The sequence below is a fragment of the Crotalus tigris genome, unplaced genomic scaffold, assembly GCF_016545835.1.
Source record: "Crotalus tigris isolate CLP2741 ecotype Arizona unplaced genomic scaffold, ASM1654583v1 scf7180000024461.5605484, whole genome shotgun sequence".
Classification (NCBI taxonomy): Eukaryota; Metazoa; Chordata; class Lepidosauria; order Squamata; family Viperidae; genus Crotalus; species Crotalus tigris.
In genome coordinates this window covers 280,518-304,211 of record NW_024100632.1, presented here as the reverse complement: position 1 = coordinate 304,211, position 23,694 = coordinate 280,518, and the positions used below count along the sequence as shown (strand labels likewise).

General features: G+C 43.7%; 4 gene segments (V, D, J or C); all 4 read left to right on the top strand.

Annotated features, from left to right (window-relative positions):
• The first annotated feature begins 7,792 nt into the window (after window positions 1-7,792).
• On the top strand, window positions 7,793-8,513 carry LOC120303259. The segment is given in 2 exon segments: window positions 7,793-7,954; window positions 8,116-8,513. Coding segments are annotated over 2 exon segments (429 nt in total).
• Window positions 8,514-10,071: 1,558 nt separating this feature from the next.
• LOC120303205 lies at window positions 10,072-10,765 on the top strand. The segment is given in 2 exon segments: window positions 10,072-10,222; window positions 10,383-10,765. Coding segments are annotated over 2 exon segments (429 nt in total).
• Window positions 10,766-12,362: 1,597 nt separating this feature from the next.
• On the top strand, window positions 12,363-16,044 carry LOC120303204. The segment is given in 4 exon segments: window positions 12,363-12,520; window positions 12,681-12,983; window positions 15,176-15,497; window positions 16,041-16,044. Coding segments are annotated over 4 exon segments (675 nt in total).
• A 6,841-nt stretch (window positions 16,045-22,885) lies between these two features.
• Window positions 22,886-23,386, top strand: LOC120303260. The segment is given in 2 exon segments: window positions 22,886-22,970; window positions 23,082-23,386. Coding segments are annotated over 2 exon segments (372 nt in total).
• The last annotated feature ends 308 nt before the right edge of the window (window positions 23,387-23,694 follow it).

The following is a 23,694-nucleotide window of genomic DNA, read 5'->3' as shown; positions in this document are numbered from 1 at the left end:
TATCAGTGACCAACAGGGGTGGCTGCTGCCCTTTCACGGTTCGTCCAAAAATGACTTAAACAAAAGGGTGGGCAGATATGGCTCCTGCAAAGTCCCATCTCTTCCTCCAGAGTAAGGGCACTGGTCCTCACGGAACAGGTGAAATATGCAGGATAAAAGGAAATGGTTCAAGCCCACAATCTCTGCTTCCAGTGGCTTGTTCCAAAAACGAAGAAAACCGAATATGGGGATTGCTTATGAAGGACGTCTTCTTCTTCCTCAGGGAAAAAAAACAATCCAGATACCTTTAGGAAAAGATCTTTGAGACGAATATGACCTGGGTGAATGGGAATCTCCACAGACATTGGTCCCAGATCTGGTGTTCATTGATTTAACTAGAAAACCCCATAATGCTTTTAGGGAATAAAATGGTCTAGCAGAACCAATGAGTGCAGATCTCATTTGCATGACAGGAGAAAGCTGGGGCATTTAAGGAAAGGAAGGGAGAAGATCTGAAGAAGGTTATAGTTTTCTTCTCTAGAAGGACATTCCTGATCAATGTTGACCATGGGTTGGGCGGTGGTCTTCCTTGCGCTCCTCACTTACTGCACAGGTAAAGCTTTCCTGGCCCAAGAGGCAATTTGGTTGTGATTCTCAAAAGAATTTGCACCCTTCTAAATAGCTCAGAGCAAAGGAAAATGCATCAGGTTAACAATATTTCTTCTTCCTCCTCCTCCTCCTTCTTCTTCCTCTCTCTCTCCCTCCCTCTACCCCTTTAAAGGCATCGATGGTCAGTCCACTTGGACTCAGCCTCCCTCCAGCTCCGTCTCCCTGGGTGGATCCATTACGGTGTCCTGCACAACTCAGAGTACCTACTGCATTGCCTGGTATCAACAGAAACCTGGAGAAGCTCCTCGCTATGTCCAATGTAGTGGATACAGCAGGGGAGAAGGGATCCCAGATCGGTTCACTGCCACCAGATCTGGGACTACAGGATCCTTGGCCATCACCAATGTGGAGGCTGAAGACGAGGCAGATTATTTCTGTGGCAGCTGGAACAGTGGAGGTACCCAGTTGCACGGTGGTGAACTCTTATGGGGAAGTGTGGCAAAAACCTTCACTCTTCCTCTTCAGACCGAAACCACATGCAACGTATCATGATCTGTGACTGTGGACGCTTGAGCTGAAGAGACAGGAGAGAAACTTCTGTAGGCTCATCTGCATCTGCAAAGAAGTCTCTCAGCACGAGGGATGATGGGCGCAGAAGTGTGGATGAGAAGGGTGGAGGTGAAGCCCACAAATCCATGGTCTCAGCCTTCTGCGGTATAAGTACAAATTATTATGAGTGGAGAAAAAGTAAAATTGGAGAAGATAGAGCTGATTAACAAATGCTTCACCACAAGATTGGAAACGGGAGAAAAGAGATTGTATGAGGACAGAGCGTTAAAAAGTGGTTCCTGGGACAGGTTTGCACCAATGAGTTGTGGAAGCATGGACGAACTCTTAGTAAAGATTGGTGCAGTCATGTGTGGTTCTCCCTACATTAGAGGTTGAATCGAGGAGACCATGTGCTAAAGCTTTGCTTCCTAGGAGAAATGAACCAACCACTAAAAATATGAAACTCTTCTGATGAGAGATACTGTACATCCTTCACCTCAATCTCAAGCCTACCACTAAAGTGAAGACGGGCAAGCACAGGGAAGCATGACAAAACTTAGATACAGTATAGTGTTGACCTGAAGTGTCTTTTTTGAAATCAAAGCATTAAAATGTTCCATTCTTGTCACCTTTTATTTCCTTCTTGTTTTTCCTGTCTGTTCTCTGATAGTTGAGGAGAAGGAGGAGGATGGTCCTCAAAGGAGGCCAAAAGCTGCATTCCTTCAGCCTAAGTGAGGATCACGTGGCTGCTGCAACATTTGTGGCGGGTAGGGGCTGCTGTTGCCTTTGGATGGTTCTCCAAAAAATGACTTCAGCCAAAAGATGGGCAGATGTGGCTCCTGAAAAGTTTAATCTCTTCTTCTAGACTAGAGTAAGGGAGGAAGGACGGCATTGAGCCTTCACGCAGCAGGCGAAATAAGGAGGGATAGAAGGAAGAGGTTTAGGTCCAGCAGCTCTGCTCCCAGCGGCTTTTCAAAAGTTTTAAAAAAGAATATGAAAATTGCTTATGATCTGTTTTAGCACATCGGTCCAATCGGAGGATCGTTCTCCATATATATGGCTTCTGGGTTTTTATTTCCTGCTCTTTGGAAATAAGAGCTGATTCTGTAGTAATTGCATATTAGTCCTTACATGCTATGCAGATAAATAGAATTTGGTAATTACATTTACACATAAGCATTGCCATGTCCCATTCATGAAGACATATTGAAGGTCCCCTGATTCACAATAATGTGGTCAGGTTTAATTGGGAGCTTTTAAGTCTCCCCCATTTTCATATCTCCATGCATATCTGTTGTTGGCTAAATTAGAAGACCCCAGAATGCTTTGGGGGAATAAAATATTCCACCAGAACCAATGAGTGCAGATCTCATTTGCATGAGTGGCCAAGCAGAGGCATTTAAGGAAAGGAAAGAAGAAGAAGAGGATTATAATTTTCTTCCTTAGAAGGACATTCCTGGCCAAAGTTGACCATGGATTGGGCGGTGGTCTTCCTTGTGCTCCTCACTTACTGCACAGGTAAAGCTTTCCTGGGCCGAGAGAGGATTTGATTGTGATTCTCATAAAAACTTGGTCCCTTGGAAAAGTCTAAGAGCAAAGGACAGTGCATCAGTTTCTCAGTGTTTCTTTCTTTCTCTCTCCTCCTTATTTAAAGGCATCGGTGCTCAGTCCACTTGGACTCAGCCTCCCTCCAGCTCCGTGCCCTTAGATGGAACCATTACACTCTCCTGCTTAACTCAGAGTACTGATGCCATTCGGTGGTTTCAACAGAAAGAAGGAAAAGGCCCTCATTTTGTCCACTGTGATGCCTGCAGCAACAGGGGAGAAGGGATCCCAGATCGCTTCACTGCCACCAGATCTGGGACTACAGGATCTTTGGCCATCACCAATGCGGAGGCTGAAGACGAGGGAGATTATTACTGTGGGAGCTGGAAAAGCAACGTGTTCCCCCGTGGTGAATTCTTATGGGGAAGTGCAACAAAAACCTTCACTCTTCCTCTTCAGCTGAAACAAGAAGCAACGTACCTTAACCAGTGACTGGGGAAGCTTGAGTTGAAGAAAGGAGAGAAACTCCTGCAGGTTCATTTCCATCTGCAAAAAGTGTCTCTGTCCCTATGAAGGGGGATGATAAATACAGCTAAAGGGAAGAGAAAGGCACAGGAGAAGTCCAGGGACTCAGAGCCTCCGTTTCCCATAGTTTGAGTAAAAACCATCAAAGGAAAAGATGTAAAATTGGAGAAGCCACAGATGCTTTGCAGGTGCTTCAACACTAGACTGGAGGTGGGATAAAAGGGGTTTGATGAAGACTCAGGCTAAAAAGTGGCCCCTGGGGCACGTTTGGGTCAAGGTTAGAGGGTGTAACAGTGAACACTTTGTAATGATTGGCACACACTCACATGAGGTTCTCGAAGATTAGATGTTGAACTGAACAGACCATGAGATAAATGTTCTTACCAGGAGAAATGAATCAGCCAAGGAAAACATGAAAATCTCTTGATGAGCAGGTACCTCCTTTAGCTGCATCTCAAGCACACCACTAAAGTCAAGAAGGACAAGCACAGGCAAGGATGTTGCCCCAGACCTATAGATAATCTCTAACTGGAATCAAAGTTCTAAAAACATTAAGGGAGACGTTGGGAGATCTTCTGTAAAAGAGTTAATAAAGGAAAGATGTTTTGTTCCATTCTTGTTTTCTTTCTTTCTTTCTTTCTTTCTTTCTTTCTTTCTTTCTTTCTTTCTTTCTTTCTTTCTTTCTTTCTTCTTTCTTTCTTTCTTTCCTTCCTTCCTTCCTTCCTTCCTTCCTTCCTTCCTTCCTTCCTTCTTTCTTTCTTTCTTTCTTTCTTTCTTTCTTTCTTTCTTTCTTTCTTTCTTTCTTTCTTTCTTGTCCTTCCTCTGATATTTAAGGAGAAGGACGATGATGGTCTTCAAAGGATGACAAACGCTCCATTTCTTCAGCCCAGTTTTGAAATAACACAGATGTTGCAGAATCAGTGGCCAGTAGGGGTTGCTGCTGCCCTTTCATGTTTGTGCAAAAAAAAAAAAAAAAAGGACATAAGAAAAAGCTTGTCCATGGGTAAATTTGACAAATCCTGAGATACTTCATTTAGAGGGATGGGATTTACTTTATGGGTGGCATGCCTATTTAATATTTAATAAAAAAATGGACTGGGTCTTTAAATCTCATATTTTAAGAATTTCTTTACTTAGGATTTGGAGAAAATATTATAAAAGTGATTTTAAAGTTCCATTATGGGCTATACCTTGGCATGCGATAGAAGGAATAAAAAGAGGAGTAAAAATGGACATGGTGTCTTATAGTCAGTTACTTAGATGGGATGGGCAAAACTGGCAGTTAAGATTACGGGAAGATTTAGCGCAAGAAAATATTATTTATTCTTGGTTTCAATATAGGCAACTAGTAGATAAATGGAAGGTGGATTGTAAATTGGGTTTTCTTAGAGAAGATGGAAATCTTATTAAGCAAGTCAAGGATCAAAGACAAACCCATATCAAGAGAATTTATGGGGTATTAGTTGAAATGGACTCAGAAACGGAATTAATTAAAGATTGTATGATTAGATGGGCACAGAATTTTGGTGTCCCAGTCTCATTGGACATTTGGGAAACCATTTGGGTGAGAAATGTCAAATTTACACAAGCACAGAACCTTAGGGAGAATTTTTATAAAATGTTTTATAGATGGCACCTTGATCCACAAAAAATGTCTCTTATGTACCCTGACGTGCAACCCAAATGTTGGAGATGTGGTTATAAGGATGCTTCCTATTATCATATTTGGTGGTCATGCAGAGAGATAAAAGCATTTTGGATCAAAATATGGTGGAATATCCAGAGAATTTTTAGAAGGAGGGTAAAATTTACTCCGCAATTATTTTTGTTAGGCATTGTTACAGATTGTGATACAAAGGAGGTTGTATTGATGTTAAATTTGATTACAGCCGCCAGGCTGTTAGTAGGACAATATTGGAAGAAGGAATCTTTGCCTACATTGCAGGAATGGTTTCTTAAAGTAGCTTATCTGGCGGAAATGGCAAAGATTTCGGCTTTCTTAAAGCAACAAACGCAAGAGAAGTTCCTTGCTGTTTGGGACAAATGGATAAAATTTATACAATTTAGATTGGGTATACAAAAATATCACATAGCTTTTTTATAAGTTTTATTTTTATATATATATATAGATATTTTTATATATATATATATAAATATAAATTTTTTAATTTAATTTTTTATTTTTATTTCTTAATTTTTAATTAAGCCTATATTCTGCTCTGGGAAGCTCAGGGGGGGGAAGGGAGGGTTTTTGTGAGGGGTGGGGGATGGGGGGGGGTTTTATATATATATGTAATGTTTAGTTTCTTTTTTGTATATGTTGCCTTTTGTTTTGTATTGTTTTTGTCTTTTTGTAAAATTTATAAAACTTTCAATAAAAAAAAAAAAAAGCTTGTCCAGATGTGGCTCCTGAAATGTCTCATCTCTTCCTTGAGAGTAAGGGAAGGAGGAGGACCCTGACCATTCACATCGTCAGTGAATAATGCAGGATAAAAGGAAATGGTTAGATCCAACAATTCTGCCTCCAGTGGTATGTTCCAAAAATTAAGAAAAATCAATACGAGGATTATTGATGACCTGCCCTAGTCCATATGTTCAGGTGGAGTATGACCCTCCTCTTTTCCCCTAGACTGGTGGTCTTGAAGGGAGACTTCCTCTCCTTGAACCAAGTGAATTAGTCAATGAATGTGAGATACATTCCTGCAATCCATCGCATAAATAAATGTTGGTAATATGACTTTGTAAACTCAAGCAGATCAAAACGGATTCATGGAACGAACCTCACACAGCCTCTGGTCTATTAAACAGCTAATTCTCGTCTCTTCCTTTCCTCCCATGGCGGAAAAATATTAGTTTTTTAAGACAAGACAATCTTAGCAATTGCTCATCGCCTCTCTGAGCAGACCCCCAGAGGGCTGGGTTGGCAGCTGAAGAGGCAAATATTTGCATGAGGAGGTCCTCTCCTGTCCTTTGGGAATTTAAGAGAGGTGAAGAGGAGTCGAGGGGGAAATCCATTTGCTTTAGCGAAGGAATTGGCCCATTGACTTCTTCCATCATGACCCAGCTTTTTCTTCTCTCCATAGTCCTGATCTCTGTTGGTAAGAGAAGTCGCTTTGGAAGGAGGCACCATCCTTTCTACAACTAAACTCAAAGAGCCTCCTTGCTGGATAGCTGAGTTGGCCATACGTGGTCTTCTGATCCTCTTGACCCTCCATTGAACAAGCACTCCCTTGCTTTCTTTCAGGTCCCAGTCTTCAACAACTGCAGACCCTGAAGGACCCAGAATTTGTTGCACTTGGAAGAACAGTCACCCTATCTTGTCGATATGATGGTGGAAATCTTGGGGATGGAAACTACCCTTGGTGGGCACAGCAGATCTCTGAGAATAAACCTCGAACGCTGATCTATACTACAAGTACCAGACCATCGGGGGTTCCAGAACGTTTCTCTGGGTCCAGATCAGGGAATGTGATGTCCTTGACTATCACTGAGGCTCAGATTGAAGACGAAGCCACCTATTACTGTTGTGTCTGGACGGGTAGTCAGCTCCACAGTGATTCGTTCGGATGGGGAAGTGAGACAAAAACTTTCTCTTCGTTTCAGTTCAGTTTAGTTCACTCCCCCCCCCCCCTTCTACATCAGTGAAATTTGACATAAAGGGACAAATGTTCAGTATTGTTTAACTTAAGACAAGAGAAGAGGAGCATCCTATTCAAGTGATTTTCATTCACAAAGTCCATCTATTTATCATGAATATAGTTTTGTTTTTCTTACATTCCTTGATGAAACCTCGGGGATGTTTGCTAGGGACTCATTAAAGCCGCCACAAAGAATAGGAGGTCAACTTATTTTCCAAAGCACCTGAAAGCGGGACAAGAAACAATGGATGGAAACTAATCAAGGAAAGAAGCAACCTAGAACTAAGGAGAAATTTCCTGACAGAACAATTAACCAGTGGAACAATTTGCCACCAGAGGTTCTGGGTGCTCCATCACGAGAGGTTTACAAGAAGAGATTGGACAGCCATTTGTCCAGAATGGTGTAAGGTCTCCAGCTTGAGCAAGAGGTTGGACTAGAAGACCTCCAAGGTCCCTTCCAACTCTGCTATTCTGTTATTCTCTCGCCATTTGAATGGCACTGTTATTGCATTTAGAGAAACAAGCATTATGTATCAAGACCCTTGTTGATTTGAGACATTGCTGTGGAAGATGGTTTTGTGACATATTTCATAGGGGTCAACTGGCTTGGGGCACTGTGAGAAGACCCTTCCTCCTCCATCCTCAGAGGTTCAGAACAATCCTTATAATTTGAGCAGGGGGTTGGACTAAAAGATCTCCAAGGTCCCTTCCAACTCAGCTATTCTGTTATTCTGTTACTCTGTTCTTCTGTTGAGTCACGTTCATATAGAAATCTAGACGGTTCCCTTGAGCAACTACAGGATGCTTAAGGTTTCACTGGGAGCTTTTAAGTCACCTCCAGTTTTCAAATCTCCTGTATGCAAATGTACCCCGTGTTCATTGGTTAAACTAGAAGGCATCCTAAGGCTTCCTGGGAATAAAAAAATACTGGTAGAACCAATGGGTGCAAATCTCATTTGCAAGAAGGTGCATTTAAGAAGGATATTTAAGGAAAGGAAAGGGGAAGATCTGAAGAAGGTGATCATTTTCTTCCTCAAAAGATTATTCCTTGCCAAAGCTGACCATGGGCTGGGCTGTGATTTTCTTGGCAGTTCTCACTTACTGCACAGGTAAAGTAATTGGCCAAAACACAATCTGCCTGTGATTCTCCTAAGAACAGGCTCCCTGGGAAATGATGGAGAGCAAAGGAAGGTGCATTAGATCCATAAGCATTGCTTCCTTTCTCTCTCCCCTCACTCTTTCTCTCCTTCCCTCCCACCTTTATCTAAAGGCACGGATGGTCAGTCCCCTTGGACTCAGCCTCCCTCCAGCTCCGTCTCCCTGGGTGGAACCATTACGATCACCTGTAGAACTCAGAGTACCAACAGCATCGGCTGGTATCAACAGAAAGAAGGAAAAGGCCCTCATTTTGTCCACTGTGATGGCTGCAGCAACAGGGGAGAAGGGATCCCAAATCGCTTCACTGCCACCAGATCTGGCACTACAGGATCCTGGGCCATCACCAATGTGGAGGTTGGAGACGAGGCAGATTATTACTGCGGCAGCTGGAACAGTGCAGTTACCCAGTTGCACAGTGATGAACTCTTATGGGGAAGCGTGACAAAAACCTTCACTCTCTCTCTTCACACTGAAACCACATGCAACGTACCTTGACCTGTGACTGGGGCACTTGAACGGATGAGGCAGAGGGGAAACTCCTGTAAGCTCATCTCTTTCTGCAAAGTGATCTCTCAAGGGGGATGATGGGCACTGGAGTGTGGGTGAGAAGGGGGTAGGGAATCCCACAGATCCATGGTCTCAGCCGTCTCCTGATAAAAGTACAAATTTTGAAAGGAAAAGACGTAAAACCGGAGAAGCTAGACACGATTTGCAGCTGCTTCAACACCAGATTAGAGATGGGATAAAAGGGACTGCATGGAGACCCCGGCTAAAAATGGGTCACTGGGGCATGTTTGTGCAAGGAACCAGGATATTAGGATGAACATCTCATAAAGATTTACACAATCCTGTGTGGTTCTTCTAGAATAGATGTTGAACTGAACTTACACCTATTAAATGCTCTTACCAGGAGAAATAAATCATTTAATGAAAACATGAAGCATGAAACTCTTTGGATGAACTCTTTTACCTCAACCTCAAGCCCATCACTCAAGTCAAGAAGTTGAAGTCCAGACAAGCAGCATGCCCCAGACTTATATACAATCTCCACCTAAACATGTCCTTCTTCAACTCGCAGTATTAAAAACAACGAGAGGTTTTGTGACGTCTTCTGTGAGAAAATGAATAAAGAAGACACACTGTGTTCCATTCTTCTTCTCCTTCAACTTATTTTTTTCCCCTGTCCTTCGTCTGATGTTTGAGGAGAGGGAGGATGACGCTCCTCAAAGAAGCATAAATGCTGCACTTCTTCAGCCCAGGTGGGGATATCACAGGTGTTGCAAAATCAGAGGCCAATAGGGCTGCCTCTTCAGCCAAAGGATGGCCAGATGGGGCTCCTGCAATGTCTCGTCTCTTCTTCTAGAGTAAGGGAAGGAGGAAGGCAGGGATTCCACACAGAAGAAGTCAACTATGCACGGTAGACGGAAATGCTTTAGGGTCCAGCGATTCTTCAGCCCAGGTGGGGATAACACAGGTGCAGCAATACCTGGGGCCAGTAGAGGTTGCTGCTGCCCTTCCAGGCTTCTTCTCAAAAATATGACTTCAACAAAAAGGACAGTCAGATGTGTCTCCTGAAAGTCTACTCCCTTCCTCTGTCTACAATAAGGGAGAGAGGCGGGCACTGATCCTTCACGTAAGAGGCGAAATAAGGAATGATACATGGAAATAGTCAGGTCCAATAACTATATTTCAAGTGACCTGTTCCAGAAATTGTTAAAAAAAAGAATAGGAGGATTGCTTATGACCTGGTTATGACCCATATATCCAAAAGGACTATGATCCTCCACTTTTTCCCTAGACTTGTGGTTTGACAGGCTGTTGAGGTGGAATTACATAACTACACGCATCATTTCCGTGTCAAATTCACGTGTACTGTAGTGTGTTTGAAGACGTTCCCCTGTTCCACAAGCAGCAGGGTGTGATATTTAATGGAGACCTATTAATTCCTCCTGGTTTCCAAATCTCCGATATGCAAACATTTTCTCTAGTCATTGGTTACATCAGAAGACGCCAAAATGCTTTTGGGAAAGAAAGTTTTCTGCTAGAACCAATGAGTGCGGCTCTCATTTGCATGAAAGGAGAAAGAAGAGAGCTTTTAAGGAAAGGAAAGAGGAAGATCTGAAGAAGGTGATCATTTTCTTCCTCAAAAGATTATTCCTTGTCAAAGCTGACCATGGGCTGGGCTGTCATTTTCTTGGCAGTCCTCACTTACTGCACAGGTAAAGTAATTGGCCAAACACAATCTGCCTGTGATTCTCCTAAGAACAGGCGCCCTGGGAAATGACAAAGAGCAAAGGGAGGTGCATTAGATCCATAAGCATTGCTTCCTTTCTCTCTCCCCTCACTCTTTCTCTCCTTCCCTCCCACCTTTATCTAAAGGCACTGATGGTCAGTCCCCTTGGACTCAGCCTCCCTCCAGCTCCATCTCCCTGGGTGGAACCATTACGATCACCTGTAGAACTCAGAGTAGCTACAGCATCGGCTGGTATCAACAGAAAGAAGGAAAAGGCCCTCATTTTGTCCACTGTGATGGCTGCAGCAACAGGGGAGAAGGGATCCCAAATCGCTTCACTGCCACCAGATCTGGCACTACAGGATCCTTGGCCATCACCAATGTGGAGGTTGGAGACGAGGCAGATTATTACTGCGGCAGCTGGAACAGTGCAGTTACCCAGTTGCACAGTGATGAACTCTTATGGGGAAGCGTGACAAAAACCTTCACTCTCTCTCTTCACACTGAAACCACATGCAACGTACCTTGACTTGTGACTGGGGCACTTGAACGGATGAGGCAGAGGGGAAACTCCTGTAAGCTCATCTCTTTCTGCAAAGAGGTCTCTCAAGGGGGATGATGGGCACTGGAGTGTGGATGAGAAGGGCATAGGGAATCCCACAGATCCATGGTCTCAGCCGTCTCCTGATAAAAGTACAAATTTTGAAAGGAAAAGACGTAAAACCGGAGAAGCTAGAGACGATTTGCAGCTGCTTCAACACCAGATTAGAGATGGGATAAAAGGGACTGCATGGAGACCCCGGCTAAAAAGGGGTCACTGGGGCATGTTTGTGCCAAGGAACCAGGATATTAGGATGAACATCTCATAAAGATTTACACAATCCTGTGTGGTTCTTCTAGAACAGATGATGACCTGAACCTACACCTATTAAATGTTCTTACCAGGAGAAATAAACCATCTAATGAAAACATGAAGCATGAAACTCTTTGGATGAACTCTTTTACCTCAACTACAAGCCCATCACTCAAGTCAAGAAGTTGAAGTCCAGACAAGCAGGATGCCCCAGACTTATATACAATCTCCACCTAAACATGTCCTTCTTCAACTCGCAGTATTAAAAACAACGAGAGGTTTTGTGACGTCTTCTGTGAGAAAATGAATAAAGAAGACACACTGTGTTCCATTCTTGTTTTCCTTCAACTTATTTTTTTCCCCTGTCCTTCGTCTGACGTTTGAGGAGAAGGAGGATGACGGTCCTCAAAGAAGCATAAATGCTGCACTTCTTCAGCCCAGGTGGGGATATCACAGGTGTTGCAAAATCAGAGGCCAGTAAGGGCTGCTGCCGCCCTTTCATGCTTCCCCCCAAAATAACTTCAGCCAAAGGATGGCCAGATGGGGCTCCTGCAATGTCTCATCTCTTCCTCTAGAGTAAGGGAAGGAGGAAGGCAGTGATTCCACACAGAGGAAGTCAACTATGCATGGTAAACGGAAATGCTTTAGGGTCCAGTGATTCTTCAGCCCAGGTGGGGATAACACAGGTGCGGCAATATTTTGGGCCAGTAGAGGTTGCTGCTGCCCTTCCAGGCTTCTTCTCAAAAATATGACTTCAACAAAAAGGACAGTCAGATGTGTCTCCTGAAAGTCTACTCCCTTCCTCTGTCTACAATAAGGGAGAGAGGCGGGCACTGATCCTTCACGTAAGAGGCGAAGTAAGGAATGATAAATGGAAATAGTCAGGTCCAACAACTATATTTCAAGTGACCTGTTCCAGAAATTATTAAATAAAAGAATAGGAGGATTGCTTATGATCTGGTTATGACCCTTATATCCAAATGGACTATGATCCTCCACTTTTTCCCTAGACTTGTGGTTTGACAGGCTGTTGAGGTGGAATTACATAACTACACGCATCATTTCCGTGTCAAATTCACGTGTACTGTAGTGTGTTTGAAGACGTTCCCCTGTTCCACAAGCAGCAGGGTGTGATATTTAATGGAGACCTATTAATTCCTCCTGGTTTCCAAATCTCCGATATGCAAACATTTTCTCTAGTCATTGGTTACATCAGAAGACCCCAAAATGCTTTTGGGAAAGAAAGCTTTCTACTAGAACCAATGAGTGCGGCTCTCATTTGCATGAAAGGAGAAAGAAGAGAGCTTTTAAGGAAAGGAAAGAGGAAGATCTGAAGAAGATTATCATTTTCTTCCTCAAAAGATTATTCCTTGTCAAAGCTGACCATGGGCTGGGCTGTGATTTTCTTGGCAGTCCTCACTTACTGCACAGGTAAAGTAATTGGCCAAACACAATCTGCCTGTGATTCTCCTAAGAACAGGCGCCCTGGGAAATGACAAAGAGCAAAGGGAGGTGCATTAGATCCATAAGCATTGCTTCCTTTCTCTCTCCCCTCACTCTTTCTCTCCTTCCCTCCCACCTTTATCTAAAGGCACTGATGGTCAGTCCCCTTGGACTCAGCCTCCCTCCAGCTCCATCTCCCTGGGTGGAACCATTACGATCACCTGTAGAACTCAGAGTACCAACAGAATCGGCTGGTATCAACAGAAAGAAGGAAAAGGCCCTCATTTTGTCCACTGTGATGGCTGCAGCAACAGGGGAGAAGGGATCCCAAATCGCTTCACTGCCACCAGATCTGGCACTACAGGATCCTTGGCCATCACCAATGTGGAGGTTGGAGACGAGGCAGATTATTACTGCGGCAGCTGGAACAGTGCAGTTACCCAGTTGCACAGTGATGAACTCTTATGGGGAAGCGTGACAAAAACCTTCACTCTCTCTCTTCACACTGAAACCACATGCAACGTACCTTGACCTGTGACTGGGGCACTTGAACGGATGAGACAGAGGGGAAACTCCTGTAAGCTCATCTCTTTCTGCAAAGTGATCTCTCAAGGGGGATGATGGGCACTGGAGTGTGGGTGAGAAGGGGGTAGGGAATCCCACAGATCCATGGTCTCAGCCGTCTCCTGATAAAAGTACAAATTTTGAAAGAAAAAGACGTAAAATCGGAGAAGCTAGAGACGATTTGCAGCTGCTTCAACACCAGATTAGAGATGGGATAAAAGGGACTGCATGGAGACCCCGGCTAAAAAGGGGTCACTGGGGCATGTTTGTGCAAGGAACCAGGATATTAGGATGAACATCTCATAAAGATTTACACAATCCTGTGTGGTTCTTCTAGAACAGATGATGAACTGAACTTACACCTATTAAATGTTCTTACCAGGAGAAATAAATCATCTAATGAAAACATGAAGCATGAAACTCTTTGGATGAACTCTTTTACCTCAACCTCAAGCCCATCACTCAAGTCTAGAAGTTGAAGTCCAGACAAGCAGGATGCCCCAGACTTATATACAATCTCCACCTAAACATGTCCTTCTTACTGTGGCAGCTGGAACACTGGAGCTACTGTGTTGCACAGTGATAAATTCTTAGGGGGAAGCGTGACAATAACCTTCACTCTTCCTCTTCACACTGAAATCACATGCAGCGTACCTTGATCTGTGACTGGGGCACTTGAACGGATGTGGCAGAGGGGAAATTCCTTTAAGTTCAGTCCACTTGGACTCAGCCTCTCTCCAGCTCCGACCCCCTGCCTCCTCGCTGCCTCTTCAGCTTGAAACCACAAGCAGCACACCTTGACCTGGGGCCATGGACACTTTAGCTGGAGCTGCAGGAGAGAAAATAACCTGCAATAAGAGGTTTATTTCCATCTCAAAAGGGGTCTCTGAGTCTCTTCCAATGAGTTGGTAGGCCCAGGAGAGAAGAGGGCATGGGAAGCAAACAGCCCCGTGAACTCTTGTGGTCTGGGCAGGAACTCTGAAAAGAACTGGTGAGAAATTGGAGGAGGTAGACATGATTCTTCAGTTGGTTCAGCACCAAACAGGAGGTGGCGGTAAAAGGAATTGTAGGAGAACGCCGCATGAAAAAGTGGTCCCTGCGGCAGGCCTGTGGCATGGCTGGTGGATGTAGGGATGAACTCTTAGTCAAGATCTGTAGACTTGTGTGTGGTTCTCCTACATTAGAGGCGGGACTGAACAGACCACATGCTGAACATTTTCTTACTGGGAGAAATGCATCACCCACTGGAAACATTAGGAAACTATTAGGAAATTTCTCCTTAGTTCTATGCTGGCTCTCACCTTGATTAGTTTCCATCCATTGTTTCTTGTCTGTAGTTCTCCTACATTAGATGTGGACCTGAGCAGTCCATGTGCTCAATACTTTCTTACTAGGAGAAATCCATCAGCTACTGGAAACATCAAACTCTTCTCTTTAACCGGTATATCTTCTACCTCAACTTTAAGTACGTCACTAAAATGAAGAAGGATAAAAAGAGATGATTCTGCAGATGTATACATGAGTTCTAGCTAAAATGTCTTTTTTAAAATCAAAGTATTAAGAAAATAATGAGTTTAAGACAGGGCTCTTCAAACCTGGCCCTTTGATGACTTGTGGACTTCAACTCCCAACTAAATTCAGAATTCTGGGAGTGGAAGTCCACAAGTCATCAAAGGGACACGTTTGAAAAGCCCTGGTTTAAGACAAGATGTATCTTAGCAGCTGCTCCCTTTCCTCTCTCGAATCTGCTGGGTTGCTACTTCAACAGCAAGACATTTGCATGAGGAGGTCTTCTCTTATCCCTTGGAGATTTAAGAGAGGTGGAGAGGAGGCAAAGGGGAAATGCATTTGCTCTGGAGAAGTGATTAGTCCATTGAGTTCTCCCACCATGTCCCAGGCACTTCTCTTCTTCTCTCTTCTTCTGATCTCCCTTGGTAAGAGAAATTCCTCTGGAAGGGGCACAGCCCTTTCTAGAACTAAATTCAGAAGCACCATGTTGCTGTATAGCTGAGTTTGCTATTCTTGGTGGTGGTTCTTTTGACCCTCTATTGAACAAGCAATGTCTTGCTCCCTTTTCAGACCTCAGCCTTCAACAACTGCAGTCCCTGAAGGACTCAGAATTTGTGGCACCTGGAGGGACAGTCACCCTGTCTTGTCGATACGATGGTGGAAATCTTGGGGATAGCCATGAACCTTCGTGGTCCCAGCAGGTAGCTGGGCAACAACCTCGAGGACTGATCTATCACACTAGTTCCAGACTATCAGGGGTTCCAGAACGTTTCTCTGGATCCAGATCAGGGAATGTGTTGTCCTTGACTATCACTCGGGCTCTGGTTGAAGACGAAGCCACCTACTATTGTTCCATCTGGACGAGTAGTCAGTTCCACAGTGATTTGTTCAGGTGGGGAAGTGAGACCAAAACCCTTCCTTTGGTTTCATTTCCCTTTTCGTTGGCCTATGTGTCCAACTGAAATTTCACAATAAGCAACAAAACACACAGAGCTCACAACCTGCATTTTGTGGACTTCAAGTGCCACCCATGATCCAGAAAGGCATTTTTCAAAGAAGGTTTATAGCATGGAAATGTGGGGGGAAAAATATCCAGGAATCACTCCCCTTAAAATGAAGGAGGTGGGGAAAAAAACACAAGCAGTTCAGATGCAAAATAAACAGGTAACCCTCAGTTTATGCCTGTTTAGTGACTATCGAAGTTACAATGAACTACCAAAAGCTACTTACAAGCAGATGGCAAAGTTCATAATGGCTGAATTTCCACCACCCTCTAGTCCTCTGCCCATGGCAGGAGACACTGTGTGATTCCAGACAAATGACTGTCCAATGTCTTCTCCAAGAGTTCCAGTGATGGAGCATCCACAGTTTCCGGAGACAAGGCGTTCCAATGATGAATTGTTCTCACTGTTCTCTTCTCATATCTCCATTTTAGGTGAGCTTTTAGTTCTCTGCAACCCATATTGATGTAGACCTTTGAATCTCCAGATGCATCTAGTTTTCTTTCAACCTTATTTGCTCCCCTTTGAAAGGGTATCTTACTTCAACTCTCTGGACACCAGATGTCACTGTTGGTCTTTCATAGTTTCCATCCTAAAACTTACTAAAAAAAGAGAAGTTTTGAGTTTTTCTGGTTGGCAGCAGATAGTTCCGGACAAGGTCTATCTAAGTCAGGGTTCTTCAAACGTGGCCCTTTTATGACTTGTGGACTTCAACTCCCAGAATTCCTCAGCCAGCTTGCCTGGCTGAGGAATTCTGGAAGTTGAAGTCTACAAGTCATAAAAGGGCCACGTTTGAAGAACCCTGATCTAAATGGTTATTTTGTCTGACCCCAGCTTGAGGGGACATAATCAGTGAAACTGCTCATCGGCTATCACAGATGGAGACTGCAAAGCATTGTTGAGATGTCATCCAGTTCCTGGAACCTCTGGAAAAATTGTCTTTGGAAAAAATATATTTCTCTTTGCTTCTGATTGGATGGAACATGTAATCCTATATTTTTCTCTTGACCCTTGCATGAGCGTCCTCACATTTTACTTCTAGCTTTAAAATTATGCCCATTTCTTTACCTCTTTACTTCCACAGAGAACTCTCTTCTGCAATGTTAGGGAGGCATTAAATGTATTTTAAGAATTCTTCTCCTTCTCCTCCTCTTCTCTGCAACTCCCCTTCCTTCTAGTCCTGATGATGTTACCTAGTTTGAGTAATAAAACTGTAAGAAAACAACCAAGCATAGGGAGCACCAAGGACCCCAAAATCATCCTCCTCCTCCTCCTCCTCCTCCTCCTCCTCCTCCTCCTCCTCCTCCCTTCTCTTCCACACTACAAAACTCATTCCTTTCTAGCCATGATGATGTTGTCTAGTTTGAGTAATGAAACATCTGTAAGAAAACAACCAAGCTCAGAGAGCACCAAGGACCCCTCATTTCATAAGCATTTTTTGATCTCTGTATCTTTTAGATCCCAGTATCCTGTGACTACAGAGTGTGAAAGCACATATATGATCCAAAATTCAAAGCCACACGGTAGAGTTGGTTAATACCCTTCCAATGACTGACAGTGTTAATTCAAGACCCACTCATCTGCATGAAGAGGCAGTTCTCTGTGGATTTAAGAGATAGTGATAGGAGGACAAGGAGAGAACTCTTGGCACCAAGAAGAGTTTTAACTCTTCATCTTTGTCCACGATGTCATGGCTGCTGCTTCTCTTCCCAATCTGGATCTCCATTGGTGAGCGAAATTTCTTTTGGTGGAACATTATCTGGACCTAATGCATACAAAGGCACAAACCTACACGGCTGGTCAGTTGCAGCCTCAACAATTCAACCATGTCCTTGTTGTTTTATAGGTCCTAGTGTCCAGCAACTAGAGAGCCAGAAGGACCCAGAATTTGTGTCTTTGGGAGGAACAATCACCTTGACTTGCACATTCAGTGCTGGAGACATTAGTGATGGACATTATCCTTTGTGGGTCCAGAAGAAACCTAACTCAGGATCTCCGACAGTGATCTACCCTTTGTGGGTCCAGAAGAAACAATTTGTGTCTTTGGGAGGAATAATCACCTTGTCTTGCACATTCAGTGCTGGAAACATTAGTGATGGACATTATCCTTTGTGGGTCCAGAAGAAACCTAACTCAAGATCTCAGACAGTGATCTACTACACCAGTCTCAGACCGCTTGGTGTCCCAGACCGTTTCTCTGCCTCTCTGTCAGGGAAAACAGTGTACCTGACTATCAAAGGGGCCTTGATAGAAGACGAGGCTACTTATTATTGTGCCATTTGGACTGGGAACAATCGACCCAGCTGTTCATTGAAAAGGGAAGTGAGACAAAAACCCTTTTCCTTTCCTTTGTGCAGTAGCAGAAACTACGCTGGGAGTGTGTGTGTCCTTCTTTGCGAGCGAAGTCAGAAAAGATGCTTTCTCCCAACCCAACAGTTGTTAGGACTTTCAGTACCAAGAAATATTGACTTTTAAGGAGGTCACCAAGGTGGATAAGGCAATGATAAGGCAATGCTCAATATATGCAGGTCTGGAGTGTTTTTCAGTGAACAGGTTACCAATCTGTTATAGACATCAAATGAGAATAATGGAAAGGGCAACTGATAGGATGCAATAGTGATGTTTCGTATTTTGCAACTTGGGGTAAAGAATTAGTTGGCATCAATCCTGTTTTAGATACTGGATCTTCGTTCTTCCAGGAAACGAGAAAGCCATGTGGGGTGACTTCTGAGTAGGGTTGTTGTTGTTTTTTATAGTTCTTTGCTTATGGACAGAATCTTGCCAGATTAGAGCAACTGTTTGCCTCAAGACACATATCCTCTGGGAATTGCTAGGGAAGAGCCAGCTCGACCCTCGTCCTTCCTACCAAACGTACCATGCTCTACTGCCCTTTGAAAAGTAGACCCTCGCTCTTGGGAATCCAGATTGCATTCCCCCACAGATACAAAGCCAGTTGCATTGGCCCGTTACAACTGATACACAAATATCAAGCCGGTTATACAGATACCAAGCCAAAATTTGCTGCCTCGCTTTATCTAATGGTAGATAAAGAAATATAGAGCTGGAATAATTTTACTCTACTCCTGGACAATGTGGCAATTTCAAGTCTCATCTTACCCTACTTTGCTCCTTGTAGTCATTTTATTTGGCCTCCTGTAAACCCATCTGAAAGTACCCCACAAGGCCTGTCACTTCCTCACGTCCTCCCAAGGGAATGGACTCAATTTACTCAAGCTGAACCACAAACCACGGTCCACTTTCCATATAAGGCAAGGAGTGGTTTATATATCTCTAGATGGCACTATTGCCCAACCGATGCTTTTAGCTGGTAACCACAGTAACAGAGCACTAAAATTTACATAAGAAGAGCTAGGAAGATTTCATGAACGACAATCAAGCCATTGCATCTTTTCTCTCTGGCTAAATTCCTCCTAACAGAAGGGTACCCAAACCGTGTTGTTACGCCATCCTGGGTAGATGGACTGTGTATTATTTTGACTGCTATGTAATGTAGAGAGAATATAAATCATCCTCAAAAACAAAGCAGGAATACCTTCGCACCCCCGTTGTTTCCATTCCCCAATCTCTTAAAAGCATTTTAAAAATTGTGGGGTCCTTTGTGTGTTGAAGAAGACATGGGAGAAATACGCTTTCAGGGTTGCAATGTCTGTTAATATAACTTTAGGATAAAAAGAAACTTGTTCACGGGGCATGTTTCTTATTGGGACTGCCTCACAAAGCTGAGATCAATTTGGCAAGTATGAAAATACAATTCTTCCCCCATCACCTTTACAGCCCAAGAAACTAGAAAGGGTCCTTTCTGAGTTATTTCGAGTGTCCCCATTCCTCTTATGGACTCCGCTGCCTCTTATCTGATGAATGTCCAGTCTGAGGTCGTTCCTCCTCTAAAGGTCGTTCCCACAAACCATGACACCCATCTTGCTGAGAAACCCAGCAAAGACAAACTGGACTCCCACAATGCTCACTGACCTGAGTAGGTCCCCTAATGGATGAATGGCTAAAGTCCTGAGCACGTACAGAACACACGTCTATGGAAGTTCTTACTCATCCAGGTCACGGTTGTCCCAAAAGTGCTTTTCAAAAGGCAACTAGGCTTTCTTGAAAATGTTCCTCTTCTCGTCCAAGAAGCTTCTTGAGTTCTCGTTCCAAAAAACTAAAGAAGCTTCTTGGATGAAAAATGGAACGTTTTCAAGGAAAAACCAAGAAAGTCAAGTTGCCATTTGAAAAGCACCTTGGGGATAAGCACAGAATAATGGTTTTTTTTTTTTAATAACCATCACAGATTTCTGAGTGTGGAGCAGTTTAAGTAGACTGAGGACTTAAATCTAAGTCCTCCAAGAGTCATCCTGTGACATCAGAAGGGTGCAGCAGAGAGCCAAACACCGTTCAGCTGATGATATTTGCATAAACAGTGGAGAATTTGCTTCCATGGATTCAATTTAAGACATTTGGAAGGGAAGAGAAGCATGAGAAACCAACAGTGTCCACATCCCTTTTACAATGCTGTGGGCCTACTCTGTTATATTGCTGGGATGGCTCTTCTCAGGTGAGTCCAGACCGCTGGTTGAAGGTCTTCAAAGGAGGCAGAAGATGCTTGTCTGTTCCATCAAGATCCATCCAGAAGATACACTAATATACTTCCCCATTTTTGTTTTGTTTCAGGTTCGGAGTCCCAGATGATATTAACTCAACCGTCCTCCATGTCTGCATCTCCAGGATTAGCATTTAGCATCCCTTGTAGAATGAACAGTGGCTACACCATTGACCGCGAGAGAGCCAGGTGGCTCCAACAGAAAACAGGGGGTGTCCCACGATTTCTGTATCACTATTATACTAGCAGTGATCAGGGCAGGGGAGATGGGGTCCCAGAGAGATTCAGCGTTTTCCCTGATGCCTCCCAGAACCTCTGGAATCTGGTGATCAACGGAGTTCAAGTGGAAGATGATGCTGTTTATTATTGTGCCTCATGGGACTACAAACTTACCGGGTTCACGGTGATTAATTGTTATGGGGAACTGAGACAAAAACCTTTCGCCTCTCATGCTAAGTCAGGCATCTGCAAATAAATCTGTAACACTGCAAAGCACTGAACTCAGTTCTCCAAACATATGACCTATAGATAGTCCTTTACTTATGACTGCGACTGTCAAAAATACATGCCAGATGCCTGCCGTTCAAATTTTGATCATGTGACCATGGGAATGCTGCAGTGGTCATAAAGTGTGAAAAACAGTCCTAAGTCGCTTTTTTTCCCAGGGCTCTTGTAACTTCAAAGGGTCACTGGAAGAATGGACTACTTGCATTTTACTAGTTCTTCTAATTCTACCGTAATTAGGAGCCACCCTTGCAAAACACAGCGCACAACTTTATCTAGATTTTCTCAGACAAAAGCTGACCAGCTGGGGAGATTCCTGTAAAATAGACCTAGGATAATAAAGTAGTGACTTTGAACTCTACACCTAAAACAGATGAAGAACAGCCGCGGGACTTGGTTTGGCTAGTCTAAAGAAAAGAAGAAATAGGGGAGACATGATAGCAGCATTCCATTATCTGAGGGGCTGCCACCAGGCAGAGGGGGTCACGTTATTCTCCAAAGCACCAGAGGGAAGGAAGAGAAACAATGGCTGGAAACTGATCCAAGAGAGAAACAATCTGGAATTGAGGAGAAACTTCCTGACAGGACAATCAATCAGTGGAACAGCTTGCCTTCAGAAATCATGGGCACTCCATCACTAGAGAATCTTAAGAGGAGACTGGACATTCACCTGTCTGAGATGATATAGGTTCTCTCCTGCTTGAGCAGGGGGCTGGACTAGAAGACCTCTGAGGTCCCTTCCAGCTATATTCTATTCTATTTTATTCTATCCTATCCTATCCTATCCTATCCTATCTTATCCTATCCTATCCTATCCTATCCTATCCTATCCTACCCTACCCTACCCTACCCTACCCTACCCTACCCTACCCTACCCTACCCTACCCTACCCTACCCTACCCTACTCTACTCTACTCTACTCTACTCTACTCTACTCTACTCTATTCTATAATCTGATTGTTTGTGCCTGATGATGGGTCTATTACTACCACTCTTACATGTTCTGTTCTCTGTGTCATGTGCAAGAAACCAGGAAGAAGAGTTGGGTTCCAAGCACTAAAAGTTTATTGCATGCTACCTCTACACTAGAATCAGATTTACTAATGATCAAGCCAAAGCGGAACTAGATAAAGGTCAACAGAATTTATGGGGAAGCTGGTCTTAGGCTTTTTGTAGGAACATAAGGATTCCAAACTGGTGACGCATTTAACCCCACCCCCAGGCTCAGCCTGCTCATCTCCTACACTTCATATCTTTATATGAATACTGTTCCTCCTTTAATACACAGTTTCCTATTTGTTAGTGTGTGTGTGTGTGTGTGTGTTACTGGGAACAGGGGGAGTAGAACGAAGGTTCTTGAGCAAAGCTGGAGAAAAGTATAAAACCACCAGGTGCTGCTGTTGCTCTTCTTATGAAACCACAGTTCCACAGAACTGTGGAAAGAAGGAATGAAAAAGAATGATATCAAAGAGGTACTTTAGGGAGAAAACTGGAAGAATGAAAGAAGCAGTAGGGAAAAAAAAACACTGTGGAACCTATCTCCTTTACTTCCACGCAGCTTTGGAACTTAACCTGGAATCACAGAATTGAAATATGACCATGCTAGTCGAAGAATAGAATGTATTCAACATTTCCAGGTAGTCCAAATTTTCAGGCAGCACTTAATACCTGAAAAATGAGAAGGAGGTCAAGCTTGAAATGAAGGTTTGCTGGACCTTATCTCAATCATGGTCAATCCATACCAGTCTTACAATTTCTTGCCAGGAGTAATTATTGCCAGGATATTTTTCCAAATAATATGGAGAACAGTGAAATGGTCCAGCCTATGTTTTGCTTGGTAGGTGTTGAATGACAGCTGTCTATCCAGATGTTTTCATGTTCTCCTCCCACATTTCCAGGAGCTTAGTCGAGTGTCTGAGTTCTCAAATATTTCAACTCTTATTCAATTCAAGCATCTCTGCTCCAATTTCTTCGAAGTTAGTGATGGGTAGCAGATACAATTTAGAAGACCCTTCAGAGACACAATCTGTCTAGCAGGTGCAAGTGGATTTCTTGTGGTGGTTCCACCAGCCAGAGATGGAAGTTAAAGGTGCAAGTAATTTGCATGAAGGAACATTTTTTTTTGTCCTCTGGGGACTTAAGAGCAACTGGGTTGACCCCAAGAGTAGTTCCTTTGAGAAGATGAACATATCAAATCTCCCCCGAATAAGCAGCATGTTCTTTCTGATCATATTCCTTGGCACCATTGGTGAGCTACCTTGAGTTGGTGGAAGAGAGAAGCTGCGTCTTCTCCAAAATGGTGGCCAAAGCTCCTTCGTAGTCCCTTAAATAAGCAGTTCTTTGCTGTGTTTCCTTGCAGATCTCAGCCTTCAGCAGCTGCAAAGCCTGAAGGACGCAGAATCAGTGCCTCTTGGTGGGACAGTCACCCTATCTTGCAGATACTCTACTGGAATCATCAATGACAACAATTACCCTTGGTGGGCCCAGCAACATCCAGGCAAACCACCCCGACTCTTGGTTTACCAGACCAGTGTCAAACCTTCTAATGTTCCAGCCCGGTTTTCTGGGTCCAAGTCAGGGAATGTGATGTCGCTGACCATAACAGGAGCCTCGGCAGAAGATGAAGCCAACTATTACTGCTGTTTAAACCCAGGGGGCTCGTAACACAGTCATTCAGTGCAATGGGAAAGGATGGCAAAAACTCTCTCTTTCTTTGCTCTGTTCAGGCAACGATAACAGTTGAATTGTCCCAGAAGCTTCCTGTTCATATTGTGGTCAGTCTGAAGATGAAGGTGCATTTTGACTAGAGCAGTGTTTTTCAAACTTAGAACATAGAATCATAGGGCTGGAAAGGACTTTGAAGGTCTTCTAATCCATCCCCCTACTCAAGGCAGGAGCCCTTATAATATCCTGGTCAAATGGAGGAGGAGGAGGGGGAGGAGGAGGAGGAGGAGGAGGAGGAGGAGGAGGAG